The sequence below is a fragment of the Pipistrellus hanaki genome, assembly GCF_964339955.1.
Source record: "Pipistrellus hanaki genome assembly, chromosome: 2".
NCBI lineage: Eukaryota > Metazoa > Chordata > Mammalia > Chiroptera > Vespertilionidae > Pipistrellus > Pipistrellus hanaki.
The window spans coordinates 27,309,311-27,331,061 of NC_140504.1; the positions used below are offsets into that span (position 1 = coordinate 27,309,311).

General features: G+C 39.2%; 1 protein-coding gene across 20 annotated transcripts in view; it reads right to left on the reverse strand.

The window, feature by feature from the left end:
* MECOM (MDS1 and EVI1 complex locus) overlaps positions 1–21,751 on the reverse strand; it is a 643,214-nt gene that overhangs the window by 33,714 nt on the left and 587,749 nt on the right. For 8 of the 20 annotated variants that reach the window (XM_084874104.1, XM_084874103.1, XM_084874099.1 and 5 more), the window contains 5 exons: positions 17,963–18,065; positions 14,016–14,232; positions 8,242–8,389; positions 6,841–6,997; positions 773–2,129 (listed from right to left, as the gene is read on the reverse strand). In XM_084874104.1, the coding sequence (XP_084730230.1) occupies positions 773–2,129; positions 6,841–6,997; positions 8,242–8,389; positions 14,016–14,232; positions 17,963–18,011 (1,928 nt within the window). In that variant the 5' untranslated portion in view covers positions 18,012–18,065. The remainder of the gene's footprint in view (positions 1–772; positions 2,130–6,840; positions 6,998–8,241; positions 8,390–14,015; positions 14,233–17,962; positions 18,066–21,751) is intronic. The other 12 variants (XM_084874100.1, XM_084874102.1, XM_084874097.1 and 9 more) reach the window with 3 other exon arrangements.

The window sequence follows — 21,751 nt, forward strand, 5'->3', positions numbered from 1 at the left end:
ATGTGGAAATGGTAATATTTAAAATACATAATAAGCATAATTACTGTTATTCATACCTTTTAAAGAAAACTAGTATTTTAAAACTAAATCATTCTGAATAGTAAAATGAGTGTTACAGTATGCTGTATAACAACCTTTTTATTAAGCATATATGTGTCCCCCAAAGAATTTTTGGGTGCATTAAAGGAAACTGGATAATGAAAGCATTAAACAAAGATGTGTTTTCTTAAGCCAACCACTCACATTATATACAAAACATTTTTGTGATTAATATTTCACTTACTTGGGGCTCCTAACACATTTATTTAGAAACAGAATATGAGCAGTGTTTATCAAGGATTGTTGTTAGGTTAACAAAGCATAAACTCTTCCTGTTCTGTGTCCCATCTCATTCCAAATCACCTGACCCATTTAAGTGCCCACACATATTTGCATTAATCCTTCAGGAGCCTCATTCTTCCGCCACTTGACAACTTGCTTTAAATATGACTTTCCCATATTTTCCACTTTAAAAAAAAGTGTTTAAAAATAAATTTATTGTCAAGGGAAAGAACTCTGTGGGTCTATTCCAAAACCCCACATTCAGAGTCATCCAAAAATAAGTCCAAACTTCAACTTTCTGAATAAAGATGAATCCACTCGCTCAAAAAGAAACTTCACTCTCTGTTTTAGAATAATAATTAAAATGGTTTGTTCAACACTATACCTCCATAGGGTAAACACTAGCTTTCATGTCTATGTTCACATGTAAGCGTTTCCCATCTACCCTTACCTGTAGATGGGATCCATGAAGAAAGGAGTGGGTCTAGCATGCTGCAAGGATCCATCCGATGCAGATCTTGGTTCAATGTTGCTTCCTTTCTTTTCCCCAAACACATGGTTTTTTCGAGGCTCAGTAAGCTTTGTTCCACTGGCTCTACTCCTACTGCCCATGCTTAGATCCAGGGGCTGGTCTTGACTTGTGGCTGGCGTGGCTGAAGGCTTGGAGGGTACTGGAGTCAAGGGTTTCTCATCCTTTCGCTTAGTGGTGAGATCAAAGGGAGACTCAGAGCTTCCCTTCTGCAGTTTCTTTACTTCACTTGGTGATTGGGGTTCCATTTTCAAGGGTAACGATCTCAAGTCTCTATCAGGAAATGGGTACATTGACTGAGAGAATGCTGGAAAAAACGGGAGGGGAAACATGGAAGGGTAAGGTAAAGCTCCAACTTTTTTGTCTTGCAGCCCCACCAGTCCTGTTGAACCAAAGTATTTTTCAGCAATAGAAGCAATAGCCTTTATAGAATCATTCACAGCTCCTGACACCGCAGTTTGCTCCTCTAAAGATGGTGAGAAAATGGAATGATTGCTGTATTCTTTCTTATTATGTATTGAAGCCAGATTCTGAAGAGAGCTTACTTTGTCTTTGAACATTTTACCATTTTCTTTAAATTTTTCTTTATCACTTTCAATGTCACTTTCCAGATCAGAGCCCGAGGTTGTCTCCAGGTCACTGCCACTTGGCGTACTGACATCATCAAGGTCACTACTCTCTGACTGGTCACTGATTTTCTCAAGGGGCCTCTCTTCAGAGGACCTCTCGGGCTGGAGCTCCACTGGCTTATTGTCCCCTACAGGTGGGTGTTTAGATAGTGCCTTCAAAATATCCTGTGTAGCTGGCAGTATCTGAGGATGTGTCATGAGGGGACTTTGACTTTTGTTTGTCTGTTCAGTACTTGATAGTCCTTTAACAGGAGAACTAGCAGGTATCAAAGGAGGCCTGTGGTACAAGCCGGAAGGAAACAGACCAGGGAAGCTAAAAGAAAATCCAGGAGCTGTTGGAAAGGTAAGACCAGCAGGATGCCTATTGGCACCAAAATAGTCAGCAAGGCCCGGGTTGGCATGACTCATATTAACCATGGACGTTTTATCCATAGCTGGGGTTCCAGGAAGTGAAATGCCTTGGCCAAAAAATCCACCTGCCGCAAAATGGTTCTTGCCCTCACAAAACCTCCTGTGTTTATTTAAGGAAGACGTAGTGCTGAACATTTGTCCACAGTCTTTGCACTTGATTTGGGTTCTGCAATCAGCATGCATGCGCTTATGACGACAAAGGTTTGAAAACTGAGTATAGGATTTATGGCAGACCTCACCTGTGTGCAAACAACAAAAAAGAATCTCAGGCTTTATGGCAATTGCTTCTGAATTTAGCAAGTATCACAATTGGTTTACCCGAAATGTCAATTAGGAAGCCAGGAATAGATGTTGGAGGCACCAATCTGGGCGCTCCAAACACAGAAAACCCCATTTCACTAGATTCCAAAGCAAGGCATCCAACCTGACAAATGTCTTAAGGCAGCACAATCATTTCATAAATAGAAAAATATTTCTATCATCCCCATTGCACAATATTTTGCATCACATTTTTGTCTTTAAATATTCATGAAAAAGTCAAACCCCAGCATACATTGACTTTTCCCACCCAATGGCTACACTAACAGAAACTGCCAAATTAACGTCTTTAGATATAACATGAAACATCACAGGGACCCCTTCAACAGTTTAGAGCATTTAAAGAACTCTATATTGTAAGCACCAGAACAAAATAAAACAGCCTTTCCCTCAACCAGAAACTTCACCTTTATTCCCTCTCCCCTGGGAGAAAAAGCCTGTGACTGCTCTGCCATTATTTAATTTGAATTATATCATATGCTCGCATCATTCACACATCAAAGCCGCACAACAATGCACATTGTGTATTCTGAGTCACTTTTAACAATCATTTTCATGATTTCAGAAAGACTGACATAATTTACAATGGCTCTATTTTAAGCCTGCAAAGGAAGCTAAATTGAATGTAGCCCATCCTGCATTACTGGTTCCCATGAACTATGATCACGTCCTCTGACTTCCCCTCACACCAGTGGCTGTGCTAACCTTCCTGCATTTATGAAACCCCTGTCCTTGGGAAACATGTCCACTTGTTGTCATATCTTCACCGGTTATCTCAGGGCTTGACTTCTCTGTGCTACAGCCAACTACGGTGAAGCGGGTGGGCAGGGGGAGGGGGGTAGGGGGGAGGCCCTCTGAATGCTCTCAGCCGGAAAGAACACAGCAGAGGGTGTGGCTGGGAAATAACCCTCTTCTCTGAGAATTTGCAAAACAGTAGCACATCTTCCTCCTCGAATATGTGGGAACAGATCTCATATATATATCAATAATATATATATATATATATATATATATATATATATATATATATATATAATTGATTTTTTACAGAGAGGAAAGGAAAGTGATAGAGAGTTAGAAACATCGATCAGCTGCCTGCTACTGGGTATGTGCCCATAACCAAGGTACATGCCCTTGACTGGAATCAAACCTGGGACCCTAGAGTCCACAGGCCAAGGCTCTATCCACTGAGCCAAACCGGTTAGAGCAACCTCAGTATATTTTAAGACCAAACTCGGTAACCCTTGAGAACTCCTTTGCTAGCTAAGAATCCCACGTACTTCACGGTGCAGCAGGATTGTGGGATCCCTTTTCCTAAGCATCCCATTTTTATTTTACTTTAGTAAAGACTAGCCCACTTTACATGGGAGCTTAATGTAATGCTCCTGTGCAGGTTTAATAGATGCAGAAATATGATATGCCTCCTTGGTAATCGTTGAAACAAATTTATAGAAGAAATTAAATTGAAGACAAAACATAACATTTATGGCTTTCATGTGATGACTGTCCTTAAGCAGAGAGTGGCTGAGCCCCTGAGTCAAAGCAATAATAATTAAAAAATAAAACTCATGCAAAGGAGATTTTACAGACCTTCAGTCACCCAAAACTCACCCAGAACTTGGATGCTCCCACACACCACTAAATAGGAAGCAACCAAGTGATTCCATATCTAGCTCTTTTATTACTAACAGTTAAAATGCATTACTACGTATATCAGTGTGCTTAGTAATATGAAAGGAGTTTTCAACTGTGGTATGATTCATAACATTGTTGAGAAGCATAATAAGCATCTTAACGGGAAAAGAATAAGCGAGTGATCACTTTTCAAATCATTATTCTGGAATATACCGACCAGAGTCTCCTTTAAGAGTATATACTAGTTAACCATATACAATGTGTGTGTGTATGTGTGTGTGTGTGTGTGTGTGTGTGTGTGTATGACTTTAAATAGTATATATAATTAGATTCTTTGATATACTAATCAAAACCATATGACATAGAGGGTCGAAGCAGGAGACTTTCACCGGTTATACTAATTCAGCTATGAGCAATAACAAGGAATAGTAAATGAAATGTTGGAATTATAAACGTACACTCATTAAGAAAGCGACACCTCCCCTTTGGCCATTAAAATGTCTTATGGGTATTCAACCAAGGTGGAAGTTTTTGAAGGGTTTGCAACTTTTTGGCAAAGGACCGCCGCCCTGATACACTTCTTTCTGATCGCTCCGTGGATTTAAGAAAATCAAGAGCTTCTCTATATTGGAGTAGCAAAAGTGCATTGGACTGCCCTGGCTGTCCCGTGCGACACGGATGAGCGGTGTCTGTGAGCCATCTCAAGAACCCAGCATCTGGGATGTATCCTTAGGCAGAGGCATCGCTTTTCTCACTTGAAGGCCTGGCCCACCACAAACCACCAGGCCTCCAGGTAAACGGCTCAATTGATGTTGAAATCTCTGCTGTACTGTAATTTTCTCAGTAATAACGAATTAGCCGGCAGTTAACATTGCGTTTTTCTACTTATTAAACAAATTAAGAGGTATTTTGAATATATTCAGCCTATTAGAGCATGTGGTTTCTATTTGGGAAGCTGGAGGTTTCTGGAAAGCAGTGAGTAATTACCTTAGCGATGGTGACTTTGGGCTCAGGCTTGGCGGTGCACTGTAATAAGAGACAGTTGCCATAAACACACCAGTGGGGGTACGGCGTGGTGTGTGGCCTTCTGGTGAGAAACAGATATCAACTCTAGGTGAACCTCCTCCACCCCAAAAGCCTCCACACCAAGCTCCTCTTTTGTTCTGAAATTACATGGCTATTATTCATAATTACCCCATGGTGCTCTGTCAGATTTCTGTATTTGAAGAAAGCCATCTGCTATTTAAATTTACCAATAATTACTGAAAATACATTCGTGGGAAATCATTTGTGCAATCTAATTGGAAAGGGACACCCTATAGCACTTTAAAGTGAAATACTTGGCTTCGGCACAATTAAAATTCCAGATCCCGGAATCTCAGATGATAGCAGTCTGTATTTTTTCTGACTTTTATTTTAAATAACAGAGAAAGCATTCAATGGAGGCGGGGGGTGGGGAGGAGGGGGGGCGGTGTTGCTGATTTGTTGTGGTCTATTTCACTCCCCCCACTCTATCAAAACTTACTACACTGATTAAAAATGTATTTCAGAAAAATCAGAAATAAATGAATTACGCCTGTGGTATTTGCAAGGACATGGTGAGAGCAGGGCAAGCTAGAGTCCAGCGCTTTTTGAGACAAGAAGTCTAAAATGTCTATTGTATGCTTTATTTCCTGCGGCTTTCAACAGAGCTTCCCTGAGGGAGCCGAGGGCACCCTTTTGTTTATCAGCTACTCCTCTTCACTCTACCCAGGGAACATGTGAGCCAGACCGGACTCCAGTGTGCGCTGAAAAGGCGGGGAGCGCTCTGCTGGTGCTTAAAAGCACAAAAGAGGGCTGTGTCAAGGCCAAGTGGAGGAGGGCTGGTTTCTGGCATCTCCACGTTGGCACTGAAAATTAGGTGTTTTTTATTTTCCACTAATTCCTGTAGTAGTGTCTCCTATAGCTACTACAGACCATCGAGTATTTGTCAAAAAACACTGTTTTGCAAGGGTTCCCAAGTCAGAGATGGTGCCAGCCACCAAGTGCGCTTCAACCAGGCCTAAGCTTATCTGGATCCAAAATCAGTCTTGACGTTTGCAGCGCAGCTCCATGAGTCCCTGTGTTTACGTGCCCAGCCGAGCAATGGATCAAAAGGAGTCCAGAGACAGGCGCTGCCCAGATGGACCGAGAGCCGTTGGCTTTCCTGATGACATGATTTGGCACAATACAGAGACCAGGAGTGGGCGGACTAAAGAAGAACCGAACGAGGGCTTTATTTTGCTTTATTTGAAGCGTGTCCCTAAAGCATTCAGATTGCACGTCTCCTGAAAACACACAAACTCACTACTGCCTTCCATCTGCTCGGGTGCCGTGAGTTACGGAGGCAGCGTGTCCAGCATCAGAGTGAAAAGGTTCTGCTTTCCAAGCAACGGAGAACCACCGACCCCCAGCCTGGGATCGGCAGCCAGGGGCAGGTTGAAGGGCATTTTCCTTCCTTCTCTCTCTCTCCACACACACACAGACAACACACACACACACACACACACACACACACACACACACACACACACGGCCCTAAGCCCACTCGCCAGGTGGGGCTCTTCTGGCTCTGTCTGATCCAGAACAGCTTTTTATCACTTTATCGTGGTTACTGGTATCTGCTGTTCGCTGTTTCACAAAAGCCACAGCCGTTTCCAGCGTGAGACCAATCTGGTCGTCCCTTATTAAATCCTACAACCCAGGGAGGCTTCCCTCCCCATATTTAACGACTTCTCTTTCCCCTACCTGTTATTGATTCCATCTCAAAGAAAACACCCCGGGGACCACAGGCAAAAGACCACGGATCTGGTTTTAAAAGATTTGCTGGGATTAGAAAAATAGCCCGGCTGGAATGGACCATAAAGAGCTAATGCGGAGACCCCTCTCTAATGGCCATGTGTGGCCATTCTCTTGATCACAGTGCCTTTTGGACGAGAGACAGATGCAGGAAGAAGGGCTGGAGTGTTAAAAACTTACAGATAAAGGGCTTCACACTGCTGTGGATGTGCTTGTGTTGTTTGAGGCCCGATGAAGTGGCAAACGTTTTGCCACACTCAGGGCAAGCGTGGGCCCGGGCACCAACGTGCTGAGAGCGAATGTGCCGCTGAAGGTTGCTAGGGTCCGTGAAAACCTGCTAGGAAATGAGTACTGATTAATCGAGAAACTTAATCCAAGGACACAATAAAGAAGACCAGGAATCCTCAAGAAAGAATTTGGTTTATGTGTTTTGTTTTCGTTTATTTTTCCCCCCCGAAGACCAAAAGCTCCTCTAGAGTCTAGGGAATGGACGGTGAGTCATTTAGCTCTATATCCTTAGCATGAAGAGCCCATTGGTATCAGCTGAATGAAATAATTAATGACATTATTAGACCTTATTTGGGACTTTTTTATCCTAATTAGAAGTGATTGGAGTTGAATAATAAAATGCTGATCATGACATTATTAAAATGGTATGCTAGTTTCATCATTTAAATAAAAGACACAATCTGTGCAAAATTGGGGAGCTTTTGACTAAAGTATTACAAATCCATCCAAGGAGTTCCCCTCGCTTAAATTCTAACACTGTATTTCAGTAAATTACCATTAAACAAAAATCATTCCTTTGGACACCTTACTAACAAACAAAAAATGAAGGAAAGAAAAGCCACCAATACATCTTGGAGCAAAACACCTCTAAAGATAATTTCAAATGTCACAATTTTCATGAGAAAAGTCATTCGAATATTATGAAAAGTTTTTGCAAATTGAAATAAACTTTCTTAACATTGAGTTAACTGACAGACATGAATATTAAATGATCATTAATTAAATTAATTATCGTTCCTGTAACGGTCAAGGAGAAGTGCATTCGTTTCACCCTCCCGTTGTCCTGCAACTGGGCACTAAGGAACTATCCCTTTAATTAGAATTAAGTTTAATTAGAATTTATGGTGGGGATCTGGGTGGAGAAATCTGCAAATGTGGAAGTCTCCCATTCTTTCTGAATAGGCATTCAGGAACTTTATGTGACTTCCTCACAAATTGCTATTAAAATAAATCAGTAATGTGCATTGGATAAAATTTTCATTCTCCGTAAGGCTATAAAACAACCCCATGCTGGCAAGCCAGTAGCGGAACCAGGAATTTACCGTGGATGTCTGACACCTAGTTCTGGAACTCACCATTAAGCCTCACTTCCTCCCTTACAAAAATAAAACGATACCCACTAAGTGTTTTTATACACTGCACTAATGCCTTTTAGCATACAGCACTCAGTCTACTTTTCTCAAGATATTTATAGTTTCCCCTCTCACGGCTTGTTTTTATATATCGTAGCAAGTGATAGATTAAGAGAGAGCAGGATGACAGAGAGCCAAGTAGTCTACAAATTCACTGTACCTTGGCACAATTTTCACATTCATAGTGCTTTCCACTGTCATGTGACATCTGGTGGCGAATTAGATTGGACTTCCAGTTAAACGCCTTGGGACACTGATCACACTTGTATTCCCTCTCTTCAGTATGTGACAACATGTGTTTCTCCAGGCTGTTAAGAGAACAATTAACTTCATAAAGACACGGTGACAAAGAATACATTCATCCACAGAAGGTCGTTTTATTACCAGTCCAACTTGGCAATTACAGAAATAAGAAGGAAAAGTTGTTGAGGTGAGGAGGAAGAAAGAAAGGAAACAGGCTTGAAACAGACAGAAGTACACTTTATGTTTCCCAGACTGTCTCCCACTAATGCAGAGAAGTGCCCGTGTTGTTAGGAAATAAATCTGCTGCAGCTAGCAGGGACCAGGTGCCAATTTAGGGGCATGATAAACAAGTGGCTATTTGTCAAGCCTGGAGCCACTATACAATTCTGACAGTAACACATATTGCTAACACCCACTTAAATACAAACACTCAAACAGAAAATGTTAAGAAAATGCTTGAGAACATGCAAGCAGGTATTCTATGTGATATATATGACCTCTAGATTCAAAAAAATACTTTTGTTTTTAGCCATGTCACCATATGGAAAGTGAGCTATAAGCTACCTATTCAATGTAACCCTGGGATAGATGAATGGACAAGCAGATGGACTGATGGATGAATAGGTCTGTGTATAGATGTAAAGGTATAAATATTATATATATTTATATATACATATATATGTATTAATGTTGGAGAATAAAAAAGTGTGTAATATTTTAAGTGAATGAAATCTTAAAAACCCTCAAAAGAAAAACATCAGAAGTTTCTCCCATAGTTTATCAGTTTTAAAACTTAGAATACTATTTCCTTCTCAATTGTTTTTCCCTTTCTCTGAGATTGTATATGAAATCTGCATGAATACAATAAAAATAAATATTATAGATAATGGGTAAGTGTGGTATTCAGAAGGAGTTTGCAATATTTTTGCTAATTAAATACAAAAACACATCACACAGACTCCCCCACATAAAGTCACCAGAGCTCCAATGGAGAAACAGCCTGTTTTCAAATTTAAATAACAAAATATACAAGAAGGGCCTTGAACATGTTGTTATGGCAAAGAGCAATAAAGTTATAGATCATGTCAAAAGAACTAGGGTGCCAACTTGAGGTGATGCTCACTGAACATACATGAGGAAATTTAAGCATCCATAATAATAATCTCATCTTTTAACAATATCAATATTAAAAAACACACAAACAGAACATCACTGGTCATCCTTGGAAGCCGCTGGGAAGCCAGATAAGTATTCTGAATATGAATAAAACCACGCCCTGGTTGGTTTGGCTCAATGGATAGAGTGTCAGCCTCTGGACTGAAGGGTCCCAGGTTTGATTCCAGCCAAGGGCACATGCCTGGGTTTCAGGCTCGATCCCCAGTAGGGGGCGTGCAGGAGGCAGCCAATCAATGATTCTCTCTCATCGTTGATGCTTCAATCTCTCTCTCCTTCTCCCTTTCTCTCTAAAAATCAACAAATTATATATTTTTTAAAATAAAAGGAAAAAAAAAACAAACTCACCTACAGGCCCTATATGAACGAGCAAATAAAGAATGAGGGGGAGATTCACTGTATGTAATTGATCCAGATAACGAATAAAAAAAGAACGATAGAACTAAAACATTCATTTTGCAACCCCTAAAGAATGAATGAATCAAGGCAACTCATTATGTACCTCCTGATAGAAATAAATAATACCAGGAATGAGGTAGTCTTCCCAAAACTTTGAACCTGTATGTGATCAAAGCTTGGGATATAACTCAATTTACAGGAAATAGGGGCCTGGAGAAAGATGTTCAACAACACCAAGAGATACAATCAGCAGAATTCAGACTGGAGGAAATGCTACAGGAAAACCTGCTCAGTTTCCTCTGTAAACAAATTGTAAATGAGAGGGAGAGAATAAATGAGAATGAGAGAACAGAAGAGAGGGAAACAGACAAACTTACTTTCACTGGGGAACCTATAAATTTATAGAGATATAAGTAGCATATCAGCCTGTTGCAATGATGAGGCTTATTTTGATCTAAATTCAAACCAACACTAACAATCATGAGATACTGGGGGAATTTGAACACTGACCGAATATTTTATAATATTGAGGAATTATTATTAAGTGTATGTTGAACTTACATTTTACTTATTTTTTTTAATATATTTTATTGATTTTTTTACAGAGAGGAAGGGAGAGAGATAGAGAGCTAGAAATGTCAATGAGAGAGAAACATTGACCAGCTGCCTCTTGCACACCCCCTACTGGGGATGTGCCCACAACCAATGTTCAATGGAATTGAACCTGGGACCCTTCAGTCCGCAGACTGAAGCTCCACCACTGAGCCAAACCGGTTTCAGCGTGAACTTAGTCTTTAAAGAGTCTTACTTTCTACAGATATATAATGAACTATTTATGAATAAAATGACATAATATCCAGAATTTGTTTCAAACAATCCAGAAGGAGTATTTCTGAGATAAGACTGGCCTTGTGTGATACTGAAACTGAGTATATGGGGTTTATTATATCATCCTCTTTAATTTTGTATGTGTTTTAAACTTCATTAGGAAACATCACTTTAAAAATTCAACAACAATAAAAAAAACTACCAAGCATACACACACTCTGTCTCTTCCATGTTTCATTTCTCTGTGAGATGACCACTGTAAATGTGAGTGTCAGCTAAGGTCTCTGTGCACCTAGAATATGCTATCCAGGGGGTATGTATTGTAGACTGAGTGTGTGAGGGTGTGTGAAAAATGAAATGCCCTTCCTCAGATCTTGATAAATTGGAAACACCTTTCTCCTACTTTTTCTCTTCCTCAGCTTCCTCCCTACATTTTTTTTTTTCATATTGGCACACAAACTCATTCCTCCTGCCCCATGAGTCAGTCGAGCTGGAAGTGCTATTCTATTTGAGCACAAGTGGCGATATCTCTGTGAACAAAAGGTACCAGGAGAGTACAGGTGTGTGGAGTCACAAGAAAGGCCCTATCTTTATCTACACTACATAATCCTCTGTTTGTTACACAAGGTGAAATGTTAGTGAGGGAGTTAGGAGAGAGATATCCTCAACTACAGGTAACATTGACTGAGTGAGGGACATCTTCCAAAATCACTGTACAGATTGCTATTCACACTGTTGTCCTTTACAACCCATGAAGGCATGCCACTTTAGGACAAACATTATATCCTAATATGTATGCCAATTCATTAGCTCTAGAATCCAGCAGTAAAAGATTGGCCTGTAGAGTCTTACTGCTGGTTCCCTAACTCCCAGGGAGGATATAGCTTTCAGAGGATACTAAATGGGACATGGGGGCGAAGGGGAGAGAAGTAGCAAAGCAAGGGGAATTTTCCTTTCTAAGCTTCTAATTTAGCATAAAATCCATATTGTTTCATGGAATTGTCATCTATCAAGTAACAAATGATGGGATTAAAGAGCAAATGTGTGTGGCTTTCATAAGCATAGAAGCAAGCCAGTCAGTCATTACTGTGACTTCACTTTTCATAGAATTTTTATCCCAATTCAGAAGGCTTGTATCCCAAGTTATAGAAGTCTTTCTGGTTCTTTCCATGTTTTGTGTATCAACCTTGGTGTGTGTGTGTGTGTGTGTGTGTGTGTGTGTGTGTGTTTAATCTTTTTTGGGGTGGGAAGAGAGTGTTCTTTTCTTACCATTTTTACAGAAAAGATACAGGAAAGAAGAACATTATGTCAAGAAAGCATTTTTCTCTTGTTTCAAGTATTAAAAAATACAGGATTCAATAAAGTGGAAATATCTAAAGAATGTAGGTTCCACACAAGACTAAATTATATAACCATTTGGATGCTCCACACCAGGTTTCACAATGACATGCTATATCCATCCAACTGAGCTACCAAAAAGTGAATTTCGAGGGCTCATCCAGTGCCAGATAATTAGGTTTCCTTATTGTTTTCCACTGACACTGGGTTTTGGCATTAAGCAGAGTTAACTGAGGCTTAATCTTTCTTAACTGAGGCTTAGTCAGAGTTTGAAGCTTTCTCCCCATAAGAAGTATTGCTATGCCCTTCTAGTAGGAAAGAGAAATTACATTTTAGTGTTTAGTCTGTCCATTTTTGTTTTATAAGGTGGACCTTTATTTTTATAATGAAATTATAGGAAGTAGACTTAATCTCTGGCATCAGAGGTATTGCTTTGCAGTAGAAATACGTGTTTTATCCACTGGAATTTATTATTTGTGTTCTGTTTCCTAATTTGGACACAATTATATTTAAGAGACATGCTGTAACCTTTTAACAAACATAATCAGATATAGTCTCTATATAACAGATTTAGTCTCTATGCAAATTTATGTCAAACATAAACAGATATAGTCTCTGTATGACAGATTTAGTCTCTATGCAAATTTATGTCAAGCAGTAAAGATGAGCTTAAAGGGTACTGGGAAAGCCCTCTTATTCCCAAAATGTTTTCTCTCTAATAATTAAATTAGGCCTCGGTTTTCAAAGCTAGAGATTCAATCTTTTGATTCAGTTTCCTCAAGGACCAACTTATGCTTGATCCCTGTTTAGTCATTTATGCATGAAAATAAATGACTATTATATGAAATTGTTTCCTATAAGAGGTCTCCTCAGAGAAGAAGGAGCGGGCAATCAATGAGGTGAAAAGGAGAGGGAAGAAGAGGAGACATTAAGGAAAGAAAGGAAACAAGGTGATAAAGGGAAAGAAGAGGAGTGCCCATGACAAACGGAGTAATTCATACTCTTTAAAAGGTCCCGTTAATATACCACCATACTCATCTAAATACAATGGCATTACAGTCACTTGAAATTCTGATTATGGGATCCAAGGGTCATTTTCTCATTTAAAAGCAAAAGAATGGATACAATTATTAGCATTGTTCGTGGACCAAGGCAAAAACCATTAGGTAGAAACAAACAAACAAAAAATCTATTAGCTGGTTATGTACATCTCTGATCTGAGAACCCATTTTGTAGCATAATTATCAGAAAGTTCCTTAGAGAGTGGGTTCCAGGGTTCTTGTTTTCTTTAATAGAGATGAAAAATATTCTTGAATGAAATTCAAAAGGCTATAAAAGTGTACATATGTTTAAAATGGGGTTTTCATTTTGGTGAAAATAGAATTAAAAAATTATTTCATTTTAGATCATGTTCATTTGTTTCCTTTGGGAAATTCACCAATTTCTCCACTGAGCAATCTTTTCTTATTCTTTTATGTATGTGCAGTTTAAATAGTTGAAATGAAATCCATGGGTTACACAGATCTATCAAAAGACCATCTTAAATGAGTAGCAGAAGAGATCTTTCTTAACATCTAAATGTTTCTAGAGATAGCTTTACTGATTAGCATATGACTACTGTAATTAGCATCATAGCTATTCCAAGCAGTCTGAGCCTTCCTCTAAGTTATATATTCTGGCAATGTTAAGCTGGCAGTAACACTGCTTAAATAAAAATAAAAATAAAAAACATTATCTATCTGGTATCCAAATAACCCATTCCAACTTCACTGTAAATATTTTACAGATGAGAATTTCCCGAGAAAGGCGATTTCCAAACATGTACTAACACACTTATCAGGTTCATTGAGGTTCCAAAAGTTCCCATCTGCATAAATTCTGAAAGCTCAGCATAAGAACATTTTATCACAGAATAAACAAACATGTTTTGTAGTGCAACATGCCATTGCTAACCTTTGCAAATCGGGAAAAACTTGGTCACATTCCTTACACTCCTGGATTGCATGTATCTCTCGGAGATCATTTTCACTTTCAAGTTTTTGTTGAAAGTCCTCTTCCACCATCGAAAAGGCCGAGTGCGGGGTGCTGCACGGGAACTTCTGGTGATCAGCTAGCTCAGCCTTGGACTCAAAGAGCTGGTCACAGTCCTCACAGCGATATTGCCGTTCTTCTGTGAATAGAATTCCAGTGTCACTAAAATTGGGAGATCAGGACGAGCCCCCACAACCCAGCAGGTATTATGGCATTAGGAAAGACATCGTAAAAACGACTTGATTTTCATTTCCACCACTTTAATTTTAATGTAGAGATAGCCAGAAAGGCAGGACAGAGCCTAGAACAATAACATAAGTGATTACTGTGGCTACAGTATAGACTGACTTCCTATTAGATAAAACCCTTCCAGGATCTAATATTCATGGGATATTAAAAGTAGCAATGACCACTTACTGAGCAGCATTTATTTCCTCAGTCTCATACATGGATTACTGCTATTCCTGAAAACCTGATTATAAGGAATCATATGGCATATTTTAATTCCGATTTTTAGATGAGGGTATTGAAGCTCAGAGAAGTTCAATAACCAGTCGGGGATTCTACAGCTAGGTGGTTGTGCCAGGATTTGAGCCCATCATTGTTTCACACACTTCTCACTGTGGGGACTGAGACACCCAGTCCCCATTTGAGCCATGCTTAATTAAACCTGGTTAATATCAGCAAGCTTGAAATACTTCATCACATTCACCATGACATATAATGGGACACAGGATGTTTTTAGGATTCGTTTAGGCTCATTTGATGTTACCCCAGGGTCAGTGTCCATTGGCATGGCTTTGTTAAATAGCAAACATACCGTGAATTTGCACTTTAAATCGGTGAGATAAATAAAGGGTAGTAATAGGGACGGGCAACAACAAGGTTAGAACGTGTCAGGGACTGATGGTATTATTTCTATTCTTCCCACTTGAATAGCATTTAGTCCACTCACGAGGCCATACAACTAGACCCACATCAGGCAGACACTACTCCAGGATCCTTGAAAATAGCTCACAATGCTGAAAGACACCCAGAGCAACAACAGAAGACCCAATCCCTGGTTTCTAGACCTACAGTCGGGACCTGTAGCCAGGTGCTCATTGACTGAATGTTTCTGAGGAAACAATTCAGTCACCAACTGAATGCTAGGCAATTTGTTGGAGAATTAATATGCAAGAAACTCAAGTGGACACACATGTGGACAAAGGGCGATATATTTTATGACAGGTGCATGCCTAAGGCCTAAGGAAGTTCAGAGGAATGTGATTAATCATGCCTAAGGCCTAAGGAAGTTCAGAGGAATGTGATTAATGTGATTAATAAGATTAAATGTGATCTGAGGGAGAGTTTCAGGAAATGTAATAAACAAGAATCAGTCAGGTGAATTGGGATGAGGGTGGGCACTGAAGGCAGCGGAACAACATGGACCAATGATGAAGGCGAGAAAGAGCATGGCGGGCTCCGGGAAGGCCAAGCTACAGTGAAGCATGGCTGCTTTAGAGGGTGCATGTTGGGGAGGAGTGGGAAATGGATCTAGAGACGGTAGCAGGTCACCAGGGGCTTTTTAGGTCCCTGCTAGGAAGAAAAGACAAAGCCATGGAAAGCTGGAAAGCCCACAGAAACGGAAAAGTGAGAAGCTAAGCAGACAGGTCTTCTGTAGTCTACATAGAGTACTAGTTTAAACAGTAACAGGGGACCAGGAAGGTAAAGAAATTAGGATGCAGATGATTAAGGAAGAGGAGGCATTCTAAAATAAATCATCTCAGCTCTAAAGACAGGTCTCTCAATGGGATTCACTAGGTAATGAAAACATTTCCTATTGCCTGTTACGCTATCCACATATTTAAGATCTATATTTAGAGACTTAGCCAGCAGTCTGAACACAAACAGAACCTTCAAAGCTACATAACAAGTGGGAAAGGCCTAGGTTTTAAAGACAGCTACACCTTGTTTTGAATGCTAACTCTACCACTTCCTAGCCATGTGGCCTTTGCAACTGTAGCCTCAGTCTTCCTATCTGTATAATGGAAATAATTCCTTCCCTGCAGGTTTGATCTGTGTGTAAAGATTAAATGAGATAATAAATGGAAAGCATATAATAGCTAGCGCATGATATGTGCACAATGAAAATGTTTTATTTTCTCTTTCCTCAGAAACATTAAATCCTAGAAGTATAAAATGCAAAGCACCATTTAAGCATCACATATACCATGTATGGTATATGATACTGTGAAGACAAAAGGCAACTGATGGGTTCAAAGGTATTGTAAAGGAAGGTAATGTATGAAAGGCAACCCAGAAAGAAGAGCCATTTCTCTTTAGGCCTTTTAGAATAGTAAACGAATCATTTGAAGTTTCCAAAAATAATTGTTTGAAAACCTTTCTTAGATCTAACATTCACTAATGAAAGATGTCTTGTACCAAACAAAGCCCAGATTACTCTTTTTTTTTTTTTTTTTTTTTTTTTTACCATCTAAACACTTCCTGCTGTCCCAGAACCCTTTTGGGGCAGACTTCCCATCACGTTCAAACTCTACCAGGCTCATTGAAAACGCGTTTTTGTTTTTCTTAAACCACTTGCTCGCCAGAGTTTTTAAGAAGAACACAATTTCCAAAAGGCTCCCCCCAAAATATAACTGGTATAATCTACAAAGAGGTGGAACGCAGCTCAGCCAAAGGAAAAATGTTCAACTAAAGAGGCAGCAAAGAGCTGGCGATCCTCCCAAGGAGCCACAGAGGCAGAGGCTGAGGTTCTCCCGGGATGCGCGAGGGATGGGAGGTGGCCCGATCTCCATCGTCAGCAAAGTTGGATGGCTTAGCCCTTCCCAGTGACCCTCCCAACCACAAAAGACACTCTAAAGACACCACTGAGATTAGGTTGAACTAAATCACATTATATTAGGAGAACTAGGAAAGAGAAAGTATCAGATTATCATCCCAATGATACAAATCAATACCAGAAGAAATTGTTTCCCTAATCTCCTCTAAACATACAACATTAGTAGTTATAATTCATTTTGATACCCCTTCCTTTGATTTAGAATACAAATTCCTCTGGTTCTAAAATTTCTTTGCTGTACTTCTCTCCCAAACCCCACACCACCTCCTATCCTCTCCCCTATGATCTTGCTAGCTAGCATTTTGCTCAAGTAGAAACTCTTCTCCCAGTAATAGGATATTAGATGGGAGAAAACATCCCTTGGATTTACAAAACTCAAAAGCAAGCTCTTTAGAATGACTTTTGTATAATGAAAAGACTCTCATTGTTGTCAGAGGCATTGGCAAAAGGTTTAAGTATGTGATGTCATGTCCCAGTCTAAATACTCAAAATTCGCCCTGCCTATGTGGCTCAGTGGTTGAGCATCAACCTATGAACCAGGAGGTCACAATTCCATTCCCCATCAGGGCATATGCCTGGGTTGCGGACTCAATCCCCAGAGTAGGGGATGTGCAGAAGGCAACATATGAATGTTTCCCTCTCATCATTGATGTTTCTCTCTCACTCCCTCTCCCTTCATCTTTAAAATCAGTAATATATATATATATATATATATATATATATATATATATATATATACACACACACATATGTTTTTAAAAAGAAAAATAAATAAATAATAAGTAAGCAAATATTCCAAATTCCCTTTGACCTCCATTTCAGGAAAAATCTCTGCTTTCTTTAGCTTCCACAGTGATATTACCCAGACAGCAAACCAAGGAAGTAGCCACTTCAAGAGAAGGAATATGTTAACACTGACACTGACTAGCCATGAAAACCAATGCACACCAAGGCGGATGGACCCTCTTGGATGCTCCGTCAGTCTCCCAACGAGGGCAATGCGGACAAGGGCCTGGGCCATACTCACCGTGGATGTCCGGCGCCATAGTCTCATGGGGATAGTCTTCACTCTTCATGAACAGCAGGAGCTCCTCTCCCGGCGCGATGTCTGCGACTACTCGATAAAATATCTTCACGAGACCGACAAAGGGGGTGGGGGTGGGAAGAAAGAATGCTAAGAGAAGGCCAGATAGACCCTAAGATGTCTGTACATTTTCTCACACCTCAACAAAAATATTCGTTTTGTGTTTTTGTGAAAAGTCATGTGACTTCGCATGTTATATACTGAAAATGAGCCCTCCACTGATAAATGGAAAGCTGTGACTTCCAAGCGAGTCCGCCAATCTTTTCCAAATCTGACTTCACAAATCAAGTTTTCTTTATGCAAGGCTTGGTGTCACATATACACTGTACCATGTTTATCACAGAACTTTTCCTTTTCTGAATTCCTCACTCCAGTGAACCACACACACAGAGTGGAAAGCGTCTTGCATTAGCAGGCGATAGTCCAGCTAAGGGTGGCAAGGGCCACAATCACTTCCTTTGAGTATGTTCTCTCTCAAAAGTAGCACCTTCTCAACAAGGGATTTTTAAGGGGATAGTTTGGAAAGACATGCATGAAATAAAGAATGATGACAGCAAGATCTGTAGAAAACATAGTCAAAGGAGAGCAATTTTTTGTTTTTTAAAAGGTAATCCCCCTCTCACCAATCAGGACCTGCCCTCATGCCCTTGCTCCTGATCCCACTCTTTGAAAGCAGGCATTACGCCTTCAATTGATTCATTGACTGGGGTTTATTCCTCCATGCTTTCTGGCAAAATGTTGAGGAGAGGAAGGATTTAATAAATCCGTTAATGACTAACTAAAATGCAGTAGAGCAAGTGTGAAAAGAACCCTGACCTATAATTTCTAAAGGGTGCACACCTTTCCCCTAACCAGCTCTGTGACCTTAGACAAGTCATTGAACAATTTATTTGTCCCGACTTCAGGATTTTTTCCATGTATAAAAGCATTTAACTTGTGATAGATACAAACATAGAACCATTACGTTGCACAGTTTAATATACTGTTATATATCAGTTATATCTCAGTTAAAAAAGCATTTAATTGGGAAAATATTTAAGATGCTTATTTATTTTTTGCCATTAAAATGTTTATTCTAAGATTATTTATTAAAAAACAATTCCATAACTAGGTAGAGGTTACAGAAGAAAGAATGAAGTTATACAATTAACTGGTAAAAATTAGACCAATGACATTCACACACACACACACACACACACACACACACACACACACCCCAAAAGCAATTTTTTTGTGATAACAAAAAAATAAGGATTCATTTCTGCTCAACCTCGATCCAATGGTAGAGAAAAATCACGACGCAAATTGGCCTGCTCTTCTAAGACATGGGAAGGATTATGTTTAGAAGACATCGTTCTAACTATGGTTTCTTGCAGGATCATTTGATCTTTCAGACTGAGAAGAGTAAATTAACATCTCATAAGGTCAACAGAAATGTGCGTCACGTTAGCTGTATTTATTTGTTTATCTTTGAGGAGAGGAGGACATTGGACATCAGTACGTGCCTCTTTATTCCAGTAGGTGGCTCTAAAGGCCAATTGTTTATTTTTCTACAAAAAGACCAGAGCACAAAATTGTGCTGAATTCAAAAAAGGATAACTCAATGAGGAGTAATTTTTGCTTAGCTTCTTTCCTGTTAAAATAAAACCTTTTCTTTTAATTTGCCCGCAACTTAACCAGGTGAAGCTAGTTTCTATAGAAAATAATGGCAAACATAAAATGTTGTATATGTTCTAATATAACCTAAGATTATATCCATAGACAGAATCCAGACTATCTTAGAATTACCTGTGCTCTTTCTACAAAAACAAAAACAACAAAACAAAAAACCACAAAACAAAACAGAAAATTTACCATCTATAGCTTATTAAACTTAATTAACCTTCCTAATTTTCTTTCTTTGGAGGAAGGAAAAGAGAAGAACAGTTCTGCTCAAAAAGTTACCAGATTAAAAAAAAAAATTAGTGTGCATTTGCTTTCTCCCCAAAACCTCCCAGTTAAATGCTTCTAAGTACTGTTCAACCTGAAGTTCTATTTCCCCTTAGAAAACAATGGACTTCTCTCAACAGTTTGAATCACCTCTTTTTTGGCATCTCTCAAAGGTTTAACTTATTAGCTTCCTTTCCAACAACATGTTGACATTTGAATTGTGACATATTAGAACTTTTCAGTGGCTTCTCGGAAACAGCGAGGTTAAAGAGACAATGCCCTGCAAGACCGTAAAACAGAGCAGTTGTCTCTGCTGGGGAATGCTGCCTCGACACACATGCCAGGTCATTTTAAGGAACTATTATGATATCATTATTTCTTTGTAGTCCACTATTAATCATGTCTCTTTTAATTCCATTTTAGATTGACTGGTTCCAAAGAAACAAACAAACAAAAAAATGATGGATACATTATAACCTATATATTATGAAGACAATTCTCTTTGTGGGGACATAGATCACTATTGTAATTTCCCTTTAAGTGTCCAGATTGTCATGTGAAGAATATTGAGTACATTAAAAAAAAAATAAAATAAAAGACACGGAAGAGTGTTGATGTTGGCTTTATTTACTGGAGGTAAAAGGTGACATTCCAGGCCATGAAAGGCAAGGCCAAGCAGAGTGGGTTTTCACTTCAGGGTGTTCTTTTCGATTTTAAGTGAATTTTTATGGTGCTCATGAAACTGAGGTTTGAAAAGAACTGGCAAGCTCCAGACGTTAGGAGGGCAGATTCTGGGCATGCTTCCTCACACAGCAATAAGAATGTGCCTCGAAGTCCCATCTACCACACCCTCACAAATCTGGTGCTTTGTGTTTCTTCGTGTTGCTACCATGTGATATGTCCATTATATCTCATCTCCGATTATCTTACAGAGGCTTAAGTAAAATTATGTTGTTCCTCCTATAATGACATTGGCCCAAGCATATAATCTGAACACTTAAATGCAGAGTTGTCTACATATAAAGTTAGTTTACGTTTTAGCAATAATAATACACCAGCAGGCACTTGAGAAGCGAGGGGTTTAGTTAAAAAAACAACAACAACAACAAAAAAAAAAACCAGAATGACAATTTGTTTCCTCAAAACAATTATGTGAGGGAATGCTGGAATGTAATCTTAGAGAAATCAAGCCATTCAGAAAATAAGATATCACCTTTATGCTTCTATGTTATAAAATAGGTGTTTCAGCAAATAAAAATATAATTCAGAGCAGAAGTGGATTATGTAGCTTTTCCTGCAGGTTTGTATATTAAGTATGCTTGACCATGGTTATGAAAATAAAATTAGAATGTCTTTAAAATCACTGTAGCCTCAAAAATCTCAGCTATAGTGCAGTCCTATGAATTATACGGCATCTGACATATGTATCTGAAGCAGAGACACTACTAATATAACCTCTTTGGTTTTTGTGTTAGAGCAAAATAGAAGAAAATCATTTACTCTGTTAAATTACATAAAAGAGTTAACAGGTCTCCTCTTCCATCAGGGGGTTTTATGGAAAAAGTTACCTGGATCCAAAATAAAAATGTCCTGGATCTGTGATTTTGTGCTGAATTCAACTCGAGTATATAGAGGCTCAAAAGTCGCAAAGACTTGGGAAGAGTTTGAATTGTTACAAATGAGTTGTTGCTTTCTTATTTTGCTGTGTCTCTCTCGTAATGCTCTATTAAAAGGAATATCTTAATCTCTCCCAGTATAAGGTGAAAGATAAGAGGACTGGGGCCTTATGATAATAGGGTTAGA